This window comes from Poecilia formosa, unplaced genomic scaffold (assembly GCF_000485575.1).
Source record: "Poecilia formosa unplaced genomic scaffold, Poecilia_formosa-5.1.2 Scaffold135, whole genome shotgun sequence".
NCBI lineage: Eukaryota > Metazoa > Chordata > Actinopteri > Cyprinodontiformes > Poeciliidae > Poecilia > Poecilia formosa.
This window is the reverse complement of record NW_006800074.1, coordinates 1,302,632-1,317,037: the sequence shown is the minus strand read 5'-3', so window position 1 is coordinate 1,317,037 and position 14,406 is coordinate 1,302,632. Positions and strand designations below refer to the sequence as shown.

The following is a 14,406-nucleotide window of genomic DNA, read 5'->3' as shown; positions in this document are numbered from 1 at the left end:
TATATATAATTTGCTGTAAAAGCAAAATGGAATGAATGTGATGCCTTTACCATGAATACATTGGACAGTCGCTTCCCCAAACTCCAGCTCCATGTCAGCTGAATATTTAAAGTGGAGATTAATGGCCTTGTTTCTTAGCTCTAGTACTGTGACATTAGAGAACTTGTTCAGGAAGTCAAATGTGTTCCTGAGATCATCATGTGCAGTGTACCTGTGATCAGTTTCTTTCAACAACCACCAAAAAAAAAAAAAAAAAAAAAAAAAAAAAAAACACTGGTGAGCTGATAATTCAAAATCTCAGGTGGTGCTTTTTCCCAAAAATGCTTTTGTGAGTTTTTGGTCTTTGAGTGATAACTCTGTAAACTTGTGAAACTGTTGGAGACAGCCACTTGGCTTGAGACTCAAACTTGTTAAGGTGGTCTCTCAGTCCCACAAGGATCCCACCAAATCCACAGCTTTACCCAGGTCCAGGTTGGCAGCCTTGCAAGGCAACGCTTTCTTTTTCAAAACCCTAGGGAATGCAACGCCACAACGTTCACATGGAAGGCTGTTTCAAGCCTGCCCATTTTTTTTTTCGTTATGCGATCTTGCTTCATTTCTGGTTGCTACATTTTGATTAGTGTCATTTACAACATCCTCTAACAATTTTTGAATGTTTACATAGCTAAGTGTGACATCTGCATGTGCAGACCATCTAGTGTTGCAAAGAGGCTCCAGGGTTTCACTGTGCTTGTTTTCAAACGGCTGCAGTTCATCTGTCACCACCTACCACCTTGGTGTCGAGTTGGAGCAGAAGTTAAATAGGTTGCACACAAACTGGAAAATAAATAAATAAATAAATAAATAAATAAATAAATAAATAAATAAGCTGTCTCAAAACATCAGTCAACAACAACTCCAACCAAACTCACAGTGTGTGCAGCAAACATGTTTAGGAGGTTGATTTTGTTTATGCATTTCTTATACACCAGGCATGTTGGCAGCATTATCATACCATTGCCTCCTGTGCAGTTTGCAGTGTCAATCATAATCTCTTCCAAAAGCTTGAGTACAGACGTAGAGCTTACTTTGTATGACTTTCAATTAGTAGAGACTTCACAAAGTGATCCTGAGAGTGTCTTCCAGGTGACACATAGGATAAACAGAAGCTGATCAACATGTACCACATCTGGCACCGACTCGGAAGTGTTTTGACATTTTTACTTCACTTGAATACGAGTCTTCTAAATAAACTCCTCACATATTTTGGAAGATAGATATGAAGGTGTTCCATGCACCTGCATTTCCATAAAGAATCAAACTACTGACTGACTCCAGAATATACCTGATTCCAGTTATCAGTCCTGCCAAAAACATCGTTGCGGTGGTCTGTAAAAGCCAGTCTTCTCTTTGCCAGAAATTTGACGATAGACACAATATTCTTCTCAACAGTTTATTGTCTGTGTATGTATCATAAATAATGAAATTGTGGAAAAGGGGAAATTTACAGCTTTTTTTTTTTTTTTTAAATGTAAAAAAACTTAAATACACATTTTTCCCGCATTGTAATCCCAAACTTCCAGCACTTCATTGGAACATTTTGTGATAAACAAATCATGCAAACTACATGCAGAAACACTCCGGGCCTGTTTGCTGCACAGCAACTGCAAAGCACCGCACATTCATTTCAATTTTTGGTTGAATTGGATGCAGAATGGCAACTACATATTGGGGGAAGATACGTAATCAAGAAAATATAGAGAAATGATCCCCAGGTAACCATAAATGTCACGTTATGCATATTGCCTTTTTAGCCTGGGGGGGGCATCTTCAAAAAGAACTGAGCAATTAACAACCATTAAAATGAACACATCAGGAAACACTTTGCCACAGCAGGAGCAAAGGAAGATTCCTAATGAAGCTAAATGATGGAGAGGTGTGGTTAACACAGAGGAGCTGGGTCAAATGAATGCTGCATCAGCTATAAAGTAAATTTAGAGACACAGACAGATTGAAATCAGTTATTATCAACACAAAGCTTTGGGAACCAACATGTTTTCATGCTTCTAAAAACAGAATCTGTCGGTAACTCACCATGTCCAGGAAATTTAAGTCTCAATAATCAAATATTGCTGTTCAGTTCAGTTTTGTTGCCATTAACATCCCAAGGGCAAATAGGTTTTAGGGTATTAGATGTTTTCTGATTCAAAAAGAAAAATGGAGAATCCAAATGCAGAATGCTGCAGTCAGATTTATCTGTAGGCAGGCGGGCAGTTTCACAGAATTTATAATAAGGAGTTTAATAAAACCAGGGCCCCTGAAATAAAATATTAACAGAGCAATATTTATAAATGTCAATTGCGAGGTGTAAAGGCAAAACCCTGGAATACACTTAGACGGTTCAAAACGTATTTAGGGGGAAACAGGAAATTCATGATGAAAAACTACAGTCACAATAAACACGGTTTGGCAAACGATGACAGAAAGCTGGTCCCTTTGTGGCCGACCACTTGCTGCCCAGAATTTAATGATCGCCATGATAAACATGTCATTAAAAATGTGGTGCTTGGATGCAACATTTTATAAACATGACTGCGTGTGTTTGTGGTCTGTTCAGAAGTTTGAGCAGCCAGTCACAGAAGTCCAAAAAAGAGATCCAGCCCGTCTATTGTGTCATTAAAGGAAGGTTTTCTAATCTAGCATACAATATGGACCACAAGTCTTAATGCATTAGATGAAATATGTCTATGATTTATTTGTGTAAATAACTTTAAAAAAAAAACAACAACCTCTGAACACTGCGTGATTAAAGCCTGGTCTGTGTGAACTTCAGGAGTGCTGCAGCTGCTGCTTTCTCGGGCTGCAGTTCCACAGAGCTGGTCATCGCTGTGAAGCTCACCAGTACCTGGGTCTCCACTGCCGGCACGTCTTTCTAAACTGCTGCAAGCAGGCTGAGGGGACACAGACTGTCAGAGACAGGCCTGCTCTGGACCCAACTCTGCCCCCAGTAAAAGGTAACGCAAGCTGACAAATGTGGTGATGCAAAGTCTTAAATGCAGCCTAAAGTACGGTGTCCTGCTTACTAGGAAGAATAATGAATTATCCTTAAAATGGTTGTTAAAATGAACCACTGTAGCGCAGTCCTTTCACCCCGCTGCACCTAATAGCCTCGCTCACCCTGTGTGCTGTAATTCTTGGAGATGCACCGTCACCCGGGCTGCTGGGCCTTGTATGTGGCGCTTTTCCAGTAACCCGCTGCATTTTGTTGGAAGTTGTGCAGCTGTAAATTGAGTTGGCTTAAGCAAGCTGAAAATTTTGGCTCATCTCATATTCAAAGTGAAACATTTTCTGCCTTGTGGTCAAGGGCGATAAGGAATATTTCACTGAGAGGATCGTTTGGATTTATTATTCATGCCAAAAGTTTTGCTCACCCAGCAGCAAGTTGATTTATGAAGGAATCAGAGACAGAGCAACAGGTTTTTAGAGCAAACTGCTCTCATTATTGCTGTGGAGCTTACATTGGATGTGAATTGTTTTGAGTTGGTTTGCTCTATTCTGTAAAAAAATAAAAATAAAAAAAATAAAATGGAGTAAAATATTAAATATAATACAAAAACTATCTCTGTGTGTTTGTAATAAAATATTTACTGGTTCATTATATTTATGTTTTTGGACAATTAGATGGAAGGAAAACATGCATTTGAAAAGGTTCCCCACAGCCTTGACACTCAGGTGATGTGTGTGGCTTGCAGAGACCCAAATGCAGAGATAAACTAGTGTTTTCTTAATGAAAGTACGATCTTTGAACAGAACAGAAGCAGTAACTTTCAACAGTAATAAATACAGGGAACTGAATAAAATGTGGTAAGTAACACAAAACTCCTGCAGGTTTAGGACAGCCTGTCATGGTCTGCACCATCAAACTCCCGAACCAAAGACAGTATCTGAAGCATCCTGCCTTGGAAAGGGAGAAGAAAGGAATAGACTCAGACTGGGTTTTGCATTTTTTTTTTGGTGAAATAAAGATAATAAAGTCTGGAGGAAGACTTTATCTTACAGAATCCAAGCTGCTTGAGGTCCAGTGTGATATAGTCGGTGATGATCTGTGGAGCCATGTCATCATGCTGCTGTTTGCTCAAACCCAAAGTCAGAAGAGCTGTTTAAAAGAAGATCTTAAAAATACCTTTGCTGATGAGCTTTATGGAGATGCTGATCCCACTCTGCCAAATTAAAGCATTATCTGCTTTAATTACCATGCTGTCATTTTGCTTCGATGGCCAGCAAACTTGTCTGACCTGAGCCCCAAAGAGAATCTATAAAGTGGGGAGATAAAGAGCAGATAAAGCAGACGTGAGGCAACACAGCCAAAAATGCAGAAGAGCTGAAGGCTACTATTCAAGCAACCTGGGCTTCCTTTACACCTGATCGTCACTGTACATCATTGTATTAATAAAGAGATTTATGCAAAACAAACTCAGAGTATTACGTTCTACTACTGAACGGTGCATAGAAATACTTTCCAGGAGGCCATCATTTTTGGAATAATAATAATAAAAAAAAAATCCCTTCTTTCATTTTTTATTTTCTCAGAAGCTGATTCTTAGGTTTTCATTAGCTGTAATCCATGATCATCAAAACGAACCGAAATAAACACTTCAGATGCATAACTCTGTATAATGAAGCTATATGCCACATATATATTTCTTTCTGAATTGAAATACTGAATTAAAATGCCCTTTCAACGATATACTCTAAATTACCGAGGCGCACCTGTATGTTCTGAAAGGCCACTCAAACATTAAATTATCCTTGTGCTCCAGTCTCAGACAGCCTGTATCCTAAAGAGGCCTTCTCCATCGGCGAGGAGCGGGATGGTGAGAACGCCGTTGAGGGGCCCGTCGAGGACAGGGATGAGTGCCTGAAATACGGGAGCAGCATCTGCAACCAGAGATGCGTCAACACGCCCGGCTCTTTCCGCTGCGAGTGCTACCCCGGCTACGTGCTGCAGGAGGACGCATCCACTTGCGCGCGAGGTGAAACGAAGACCACAAGTCGTGGTTTGTCTCTGACATTTTCCAGTGGCGCAAACGCACAAAGCGGAAGCAGCCTTCTGTGTCATTTACTCTTTAAAGTGAGATTTACGCCCCGGCTCGTATGCATGTCAGAAAGACCCCATCTGTCATTGTGTTTTATTTTTCTGACCTATTTGGTTTCCTTCCTTTCTGCAGGGCCTAATAACAATTATTCTATTTTTATACTTCCATCCTGTTCCTGGATCTTACTCACATCTTTTTTTCTGCTGTCAAAAGGCATTTCAACACTGTTTCTTTTTTTTTTTCTTCTTCTTCTTCTTCTTTTCATTTTTGTTCTCACTTCTTTGCTGAAGCCAAAAAAAAAAAACTGACGTGTCTGCTCGGATGAACAGTTAAGAGGTATTTTCAGCTACTTTGCAACAGAGCAGACTTTAATCAGCAACACAAGCCTGTCTCAACAGGATACTAATGCCGGAGCTCTCAGCAAATTACAGTGAGGTATGGAGCTTACTAATAAACCCAAATGTTTGTCTGAAGGCAGTGTTTATTCCTGTTTCACCTCCAGTGGTGTGACAACTTCCATCCGTAGCCACTTTTCTCACATTATTGGATTTAAATGCAATTATTTGACAAGTCTGTAACTAAGACCGCAGTACAGGACAGGGGGTTGGGATTAGTGATTGCAATTACGTTTATTTCTCTTTTTCTGTCTTTGCTCATGTTTGTGCAGAGAGGATGGATGAGGAGAACAGACTGAAGGAGTTTCATCAGGCAGCAGTGGAAACCACCCCCCCACTTCCACCTCCCACCCAGCCGTCTGTCCCACTCAACCCCTGTGAAGGTTAGACATTTGGCTTAATTACAGAAGGAGCAGCTCACAATGAGCAATTTTGTTATTTTGAAACTAAGTAAATACATTCAGCCGAGGAGCCTGCACAGGTTTCCGTAAAACGATTCTTTCCTTGAAGTGTAAAAAAACACAAATCAAATACAGTGACTTGCAAAAGTGTATAGAACTTTATTGCATTTTGTCTTATTGCAGCCACGTGCTTCAGTGTGTGTTATTGGGGTTTTATGATAAACCAACACAAAGTAATGCAAACAAGGGTACATGGTTTCTTTTTTAGGTTGATTTTCAAATAAGGTTCTAAACAGTGCGTTGTGAATTTTTATTCAGCTCCTACTTTGTCATGATCCGTGTTTCTGTGTATTTATTATAAGGTTTTTCTGTGTTCAGTTTCTGTCCTGTGAGTTTCTGTTGTTTCGGCGTCTTCCCTGTTGATCGCTTCCCACGTGTGTCTCGTTCTTTGATTACCCTCCCCGTGTATTTAGTCCCACCTGTTGTCTGTGTTCCTTGTCGTATGTCATTTGTCTGCCTGCCATCACAGTTGAACTGTATAGTCCTGTGTTGGTTTAGCTCTCTTATTCAGTCCTCAGTTTTTCAGTTGCTACTGGTAATTAGCTGTGTGCCAACTCTCTGCCGTGCCACCTGTGTTGGACTGTGCCCTGAGCTCTCTTTATTAAATCATCATCATCTTCATCACTCAGGTTTTTTTTTCCCCCTTTTCCCTTTTCCTTCTTGCGTTCTTTTGCTTTTTACTTTTTTTAACCATTTTTTTTTTTTTACATATTTGTTAAAACTGTCATGTTGTGAAAGCATAACATGAGAAAGAAAATCTTAGAAACATTTGAGCCCCTCTACTTCTTTGCTAAAGAAGAAGACGCTGCCACCTTCATGGTTCACAATGGGAATAGTCAGGGAGAGATGCAGTGTTAGTTCTTTTGCCAAACATTTGTTCTTTGCATGTCTAAAAATTCTCCTCCTAAATGGCTTGTGGCACATTGCAAACTGAACTTTTATTACTTTGTTACACCGTGGGGGTATAGTTTCTGTTAAACGATGCTGAACTTTGGATCGCTACAGCGCTTCCAGAGTTATCTCTCAGCTACTATATTTTGTTCAATCCATAATCCATAGGGAGATGTTTTATAACCTTAGACTGGGCTATGTTATAAAACAGAACTTTATTCCTGACATGCCAGATATTTTCCTTTATTCTGTTCATTCACCAATGGGCCTTTGAAAACCTACAGTCATAGCTGGACTCCATTTAGTAGTACAGGTTACTTTTGATGGCAGTTAGTTGCACTTTAGTGAGGGTCATACTAGACTTTCCTATTGTGCACACTTGGTTTTGATCATCCACACAAAATCCCGATGAAATATGCTGACTTTTGTGGTTGTACTGTGACAAAATGGTAAAAAGCTCAAGGGAAACACTACAGTTTTAGATACTTGCCCTTAATTAGGCTCTATGACATCATGGTCATAGGTCAGTTCCGGTGTGGACCAAGCGCTGGAATATCAAAGCATGTTATTAGTTAGCTTGTTAAGCTAGTATACCTTGATGTTGCTTTTGCAGCTTAAGAGTGAACTGGCGAAGCTTTCTAGGCTCCTGCAAAGGCTCTTGTGTGTTCTATTGTATCAAAACTGCTGTGTAAGCTAATGACACAAAATATTTCAATATTTTTAAGGAAACGGCATCTGTGAGCAACAGTGCACCCCAGTGGGAGGAAGGCCACAGTGCTCCTGTTCCTTAGGCTTCTCCCTCAGAGCAGATGGACGTTCATGCGAAGGTAATGAGCCGAAATGTCGTAACAGTCCAGAAAGTATTTCCATTTGGAAATCTGTGGTGACAGAAGTGAACAATAGACTGAAAATTACCCCATACACCGGTCTTCAGAGGAATTTTGTTTCCAGTTGGGGAAGCTTTCCTGCAAAGACTGTCTGACCCTGATTTGTCTCTTTCACTCATCAGTGCCTTAAGATTTGCAGAGGAGATACGGCTCTAATCCCCCGTGGGAGAAGTTTTCATCTTGTTCCTGAACTGTCTATAATTGATGGATTATTCCAACTTTCCAGGCATCATCAAAGTCTATCTCAACGGCAGCATGCTATATATAGCCACTATATTCCACCAAAAATGGCGGCGGACAGGGACTGATCATCTCCTGATCAATGAACTGGTGTAACTGAATCTGGGTTTCTGGCTGCTTCACTCAAACACACCTCAAACATACCCACTATTTTTTTCAGGCAAAAACATTCACTTTATTGTCCTTAGGCCACTTTATAAATAGGTTATCCTGACAGTCATCGTCTCTTTCAACAGTTCCATTGGTGTCCACGTTTTTTGGTTGATGTCTTGAGGATGTTCTTTCAACACAGTGGAACCTCTTAGGCAGCAGTGGGCAACAGTGAGTTACTGTAAAATACATTCACATGTGTGCATCCAATTAACTCATATTTTTAATTCCTCTGGACAGAGGAAACCAAAAACCTTTGGAAAACATGAAAACATGTGTCGGAGCGCTAACGCTGTGTGCCGACCTGAGCAAAACATCTATCAAGTAATTGTGGAAGCAAACCTGTCCTTGACAGGAGCAGAAGTTCACCCTGCAGCCAGAGAACGACCCTACACATACAGCCAGAGCTTTTTTTTATTTTTTATAGAGACTGCTTTATATCGGACCATATCAATTTGTCAGAATAAATATAAAATCATCCATCCAGTCATCCATGCTCTGTGATACACCATCTTGGCAACCGTTATTCTCCTCTCCAAATAATGGTGGAAAGAAACCAAGCATCTCCTGAACACTGAAGTGTCTGTCCAAGCTGCCTCTTAAGACAAACTTATGAGATTTAAGCCATAACCACTGCTACTTCACATCAGCTGGCTGTTGAAAGTGGCACAGAGAGCGGCTCTGAGTGGTGACAAATTTCTTATTGTATGAATGTTATTCTCAGTTTCTTTGTCTTCTGTCTCTCTGCTGAAGGAGGCTCTGACTTGTCTCTTTAATCTGTTTCTAACTGCCGACTGTCACATTCAGAACACGCAGTTGTTGACATTTATTGTACATCTTCTTGTCTGCTTTCTCTAAATCTGTTTTACTTGTTCTTGCGTTCTATGCGCCTGTCATTGTCTGTATCCTGAAGCGTCTTGATTCCTTCCTGCAGACATAGATGAGTGTTTGTCTGCACATGGCTGCCAGCTTAACGAGCGCTGCGTGAACACAAGGGGGAGTTATGTCTGTCAGAGACTGATCACCTGCCCGCCTGGATACCAAATCAGCAACGACATTTGTGAAGGTACTCTTCACTTTATCAGCACTGAGCTGCATCGGTGGGCTCACTTCCACCCACTGTGACCATTTTACCAAGGGAGGGATTTTGCAAAGCTGGATGTTCACAATGTCAGGAAAGTGCATTGTTCGAGAATAATCTGCTGTACCTCCCCTGGGAGTTAGGCATTGCACATTAAACAAAAAAACAAAAAAATAAAAAAAAAACTCTCCTCCAATATACAAATGATTTAACTTAAAATGTCAGCCCACACAAGAATGCATAACGATGACTTTTTTTTTTTATCGCCCCAATTGTTATTGTTTGCTATTAACTCTTAAAAGGCTTGCCTGTGTGGTCGTTGTGGGCAGCACCCAGCCTTGAGATTGTAATAGAAATCCTCCCAATACGTCTCATTATTTCCATGCTCCATAAATTGGGACCTTTCAGAAGTCTCATTCCCAAAGCTGCAGCGGTGCTCATGAGAAAAGGGTCTTCAGGATGAGGGAGTTCCAGATGGACTATGAGGGCTATTTTCCGCCGTACACGGGGTTCAATGGTTCAGACTCATGGATGCCGCTAATTCTCACTCCTAATGGAGGTTGATTCTTATAACAAGTCCTCTGTGGTTATTTGTTATCCAGCCATCCAGCCAGATGTTCTACTCAAACTACTCAAGGGATTTTGTTGCGGGTGCTATTGAAGTGTAAGGTCTTAAAGTTCCTTTTATGTACCAGCACAAAGTCAAGCCCAAGTCTCTGCTTTAAATAGAAGAGTTCAAGTGTCTTTATTTCTTGTCTATGAGTAATAAATAAGACATAGTGGGAAAAATACTGAAGAAGTGGGAACAACTCAGCACAAAAGCTTTAGCTTTAATGGACCATCCATGTTCTGGTTTTCACCTGTGATCTTGAGATATATTGTAGATCACGCCAAAAATAGATGCATCTGATCTGGATGGTTTCTGGGCGTCTTATTTTAAAGATTTTGAATCACATTCAGTGTAGCGGACCTTCAACTCCTTAGAGGATTTATAAAGCCTTTATGAGAAAAGGTTAATGTTGTGTATTTTCCCTTAAATGTTGCCACATTCTTCAAAAAAAAAAATAGTTTTGGGTTGAGCAACAGACTTGAGTATGTAGGTTGAGCCCATAAAAAAAATGTGTCAGCAACTCTGCTTAGTGGACTTAAAATCCAAATACTATATGGATCAGCTTGGCAGAACGAGATGCTAAGTATTAGCAGGGTGGATGTGGCACCTTTTTAAATTTAAAGGGAAACAAACACGCTTTCCTGCAGTGTGAGATTTATTGCCAGTAAGAATTGTTACAACAAAGAAACAATTGATTGAATGCAAATTTCCTTATGTGTTGTGTAATAAGGACATTTCAAATTCAAAATCTTCTACATATTTATGAACATTTTTGAACATTCGAGCTATGAGTAAAATGATTAGAACAGAGATACATTTATTCAAATATTACAAACCTGTGTTTCTTTATTTTACTCAGTTGGCCTGTTCTCTGTAAGGGAGGTTGCTGTTCTTCTCTTACTCATTTTTAACTTGCGTTTTTTTTGTTGTTGTTGTTGTTGTTGTTTTTAGAATCATGTTTGTGTCAACAGAAAAGTGCACAGTCCCACTTTCCTGCTCCTAAAAACCAACCTTATCTGTGAAGGCCTGTCTTCATAGATAAGGTGCAGCTAATGGGCTTCTTTTCAGCTGCTACTGTGCCAAAATCCTGCAAACCTGCTTGAATCCAAAGCAAAATCATAGTAACCTTTTTGTCCTCAAAGATTTAAATGTTTCATTTCACACATTGACAGCAGATGGACAAGATTGATTTAGAAAACATAAGTCTTTCAGGATACAGGTGGTGGATTGTTCTGGAGGAGAGTTTTGCATTTATCAACAACAGGACTGAATGATGCGTAGGTCCACTGTTGTTTTTGCTTATCGGCAGTATTCATCAAAAGATAATAATAATAGAAAAACTTGGTGTATTTTAATTGGATTTAGACTGACTTGCAAAGAAGATGCTTTCAAGATGGTAAACATGCAGTTTACTATTGAACTACAGTGCCATCCAGTGGAAATGTGCTGCATTACACCTACTTAACTTATTTACAATAAGTGATTTTCTCTGCCCTCGTTTGTTTGTCGCTGTTTGTTCCCAGACATTGATGAGTGCATGATGGGAAATCACAACTGTGGAGACGGGCTTGTGTGCTTGAACACAGCTGGTTCATTCAGGTGCAACCCCAAACCTGTCTGTCCTGCAGGATATAAACAGGACGTACTGCTCAACTGCATAGGTAAGACAGATTTTGTTTACACTTCATTAATTGGTCACTGATTATATGAAAAAGTTAATAAAACTGGGGGAAAATAACGTTTTTTTTTTAGAAATACATGGCTTTACGAAAGCTTTCACAAATAAATTTCTCTCTAGTTTGAACAAATGCAGACAGATCAAAGTCGAGTAAAAAAAAAAAAATAAATAAAAAATGTTTGCATTGTGTTGAAATTTGATGACATGCAACATTATGATATCCCTTATCTTATTTGCAAACCGATGAGTGAATCAGCCACGAAATTTTCCCACACATGACTCACTGTCTACGAAGATGCACGGTTTGTACGCCATGCAGATGAATCGATTTCGGTGCGGTGGCAGAGGGGTTAAATGCCACACAGACAGGAGATCAGAGACGTAGCTGTGAGGGGTTGCAGAGGGGGTGGATAAAAGCCAATCCTCTGTCCTCCTCCAGTACAAACTGATGCTGTGGAATTAGCCCCCAGGGGCAGGAACTTGGGCATGTCAAGGCAACAGACGCCTCTATAAAAGGACTGCAGCAGAAATGCTCTGAGAAATGACAAACTGGAGAAAGTGCAACAACAAAGCTGTCCAAGAGAATGTGACTGTGTGATGTGTTTGCTTTGATATCACAGCACGGTGTGGCTAAAGCAATGCCCACGGTCTCTCGTGCCTGGTCTGTGTGACTGCAGGGTTCTCCTCCCATCTTTTGCTTTTCTTCCCTTTTATCTCTTTCCCTCTCTGTATCTCCATACCAGATATCGATGAGTGTGCTACTCTGACCCAGCCGTGCAGTTCAGGATTTACCTGCATCAACACAGCGGGGTCATACATTTGCAACAGGAAGATAACATGTAGCCGCGGTTATCATGCAAGCCCTGAAGGATCCAGATGTGTTGGTAAGAGTCGCAGTCATTTGCACAGGATGCACGAATCATCAGATTTGATATACAGACCCAAAGTCAATTTGAGCAGAACAGATTTGTCTCGCAGGAATGCATGCAGAGTGCTTAACTGAAATAGTCACACATTGGAAAAAGACTGAAGATGATCGTCATTTCTATGATATTTAAACTGGAAATCTTAAAATGTTGCCATATTCGGCACCTGGGTACTGGCAGTTTGACATCTTTATGAGTTTTTTTTTTATTTTTTTATCTCTTCTAGATGTGAATGAATGTGAGAGTGGCCTGCATCGATGTGCAGAGGGACAGTTGTGCCACAATATGGCTGGGTCATATCGTTGTGAGTGCCGGACGGGGTACCAGTATGATTCGTTCAGGAGGATGTGCGTAGGTATGCTGAACATTATATGTGCTTTATCAAAAGGAACAACAATTCAATGTTAGATTCAATGATAGATTTAGATGACTGCATTGCAGGTTATGTGAGCAACTCTAACCTAAGTGTGATCAATAATTTCTTTAAAGTTTTTGCTAATGTTGAAATGAAAATAAAATTCATACTTTTTCACGGTCTTATTATGACACATGAATGTTTCAGGTTTCTAATGAGTTTTAAAGTTACTGCATTTCAGGTCTAGAGCAGCATCAGCAGGCACCGTCAATGCTTCTTCAGGATTTTTCTGGTTTCTACTTATTCTGTTTCTCCCTTTTTTTTTTTGTCTTCAGTTCTTTGTAATTTTTTTCCACTCTCACCCTTTAGATCTAGAGGACCGTTTTAATTCTCTGCCTGCTCTGGGCCTGCTGTTTATTATTGTGGCTCTGAAGCAGCCCAGTCTTCTGCCTCTTGAATAAGCGAGTGGATTACAGATCACATCTCTTTACCATGCTGCTGCTGCTTCTCTCCCAGCACGAGTTTCGCTGTGTTGTGATTCTCATAATAATACACTCCACTCAAGTGTTTAGACTATCAGCAGACAGATGAGTAGCACACATACACACTTTTGTGCAGGACGCTAAGAATGCAGATTCTGTCTTTAACACATGCACCTGCACATATGGGTGCCAACATGCATGAAGCGCCCTTTTCCAAGGTATGATGATGATGATGATGATGACGATGATGATGGTCCTTCCTCCCCTCAGATATAAACGAGTGTTGGCGCTACCCTGGCCGTCTGTGTGCCCAGACCTGTGAGAACACCCCGGGCTCCTATGAATGCTCGTGCACCTCTGGTTTCCGCTTATCTGCTGATGGCAAGAGCTGTGAAGGTGTGTTTTTGTTAATGTCAGTCGGCCTGGGCGTTTGTGCATGTTGCTGCATGTTTTTTCTTTTTTTTTTTGTAGATTTGTGTGTGAAAATATGCATGTCCGGACAGCGAGCTCGTGTACGTTCACAAACGGCGCGGCTTAGAGGGTAAAGCTGGTTCTGGAAGTTTGATTAGTTGGATTAGTGTCACTATATGCCATGCCTCGAAGCGAAAACACAGCCAAAAGTATAATTGTCTTAATGACAACATCTTGTTTATACGTGATGATTAAAACATTGAAGTTTCTTTGATCAAGTGGAATTGTGACACTAATGAGTTCTAACCTCCAATCTGCAGATGTGAACGAGTGTTTGACTAGCCAGTGCAGTCAGGAGTGTGCCAACATCTATGGCTCCTACCAATGCTACTGCAGAAAGGGTTACTACCTCAGGGAGGATAGACACACCTGCGAAGGTGGGCACTTCAAACCACAGATTCACGCCAGACTTATGAGAGATTCATACCTTGATTTAATTAATCTTCCTTGTCATTCAGACATTGATGAATGTTCCCAGAGCATTGGCCACCTTTGTGCCTACAGGTGTGTGAATACGCCAGGCGATTACCAGTGCGCTTGCCCTGAATATGGCTACACCATGTCCCCAAATGGACGCTCTTGCAGAGGTAAGTGACTTAATCCCTCCTCCCAACACCAACCTGGAATATGTTTACTGTGTTGCAGCTACTTCTGCGCCGGTCTGCCTCACTGAGTTCTTCTCTGAAATTCATTTAGAAGATGCA

The 14,406-nt window shown here is 40.6% G+C and overlaps 1 protein-coding gene across 1 annotated transcript in view; it reads left to right on the top strand.

Annotated features, from left to right (window-relative positions):
- The window catches only part of LOC103145091 (fibulin-2), a 31,280-nt gene that overhangs the window by 14,234 nt on the left and 2,640 nt on the right, over window positions 1-14,406 (top strand). The window contains exons 5-15 of the mRNA XM_007562365.2: window positions 2,813-2,993; window positions 4,800-5,012; window positions 5,743-5,853; window positions 7,548-7,649; window positions 9,034-9,165; window positions 11,314-11,451; window positions 12,212-12,352; window positions 12,621-12,749; window positions 13,502-13,627; window positions 13,963-14,079; window positions 14,161-14,289. Of these exons, the coding sequence (XP_007562427.1) occupies window positions 2,813-2,993; window positions 4,800-5,012; window positions 5,743-5,853; window positions 7,548-7,649; window positions 9,034-9,165; window positions 11,314-11,451; window positions 12,212-12,352; window positions 12,621-12,749; window positions 13,502-13,627; window positions 13,963-14,079; window positions 14,161-14,289 (1,519 nt within the window). The remainder of the gene's footprint in view (window positions 1-2,812; window positions 2,994-4,799; window positions 5,013-5,742; window positions 5,854-7,547; window positions 7,650-9,033; window positions 9,166-11,313; window positions 11,452-12,211; window positions 12,353-12,620; window positions 12,750-13,501; window positions 13,628-13,962; window positions 14,080-14,160; window positions 14,290-14,406) is intronic.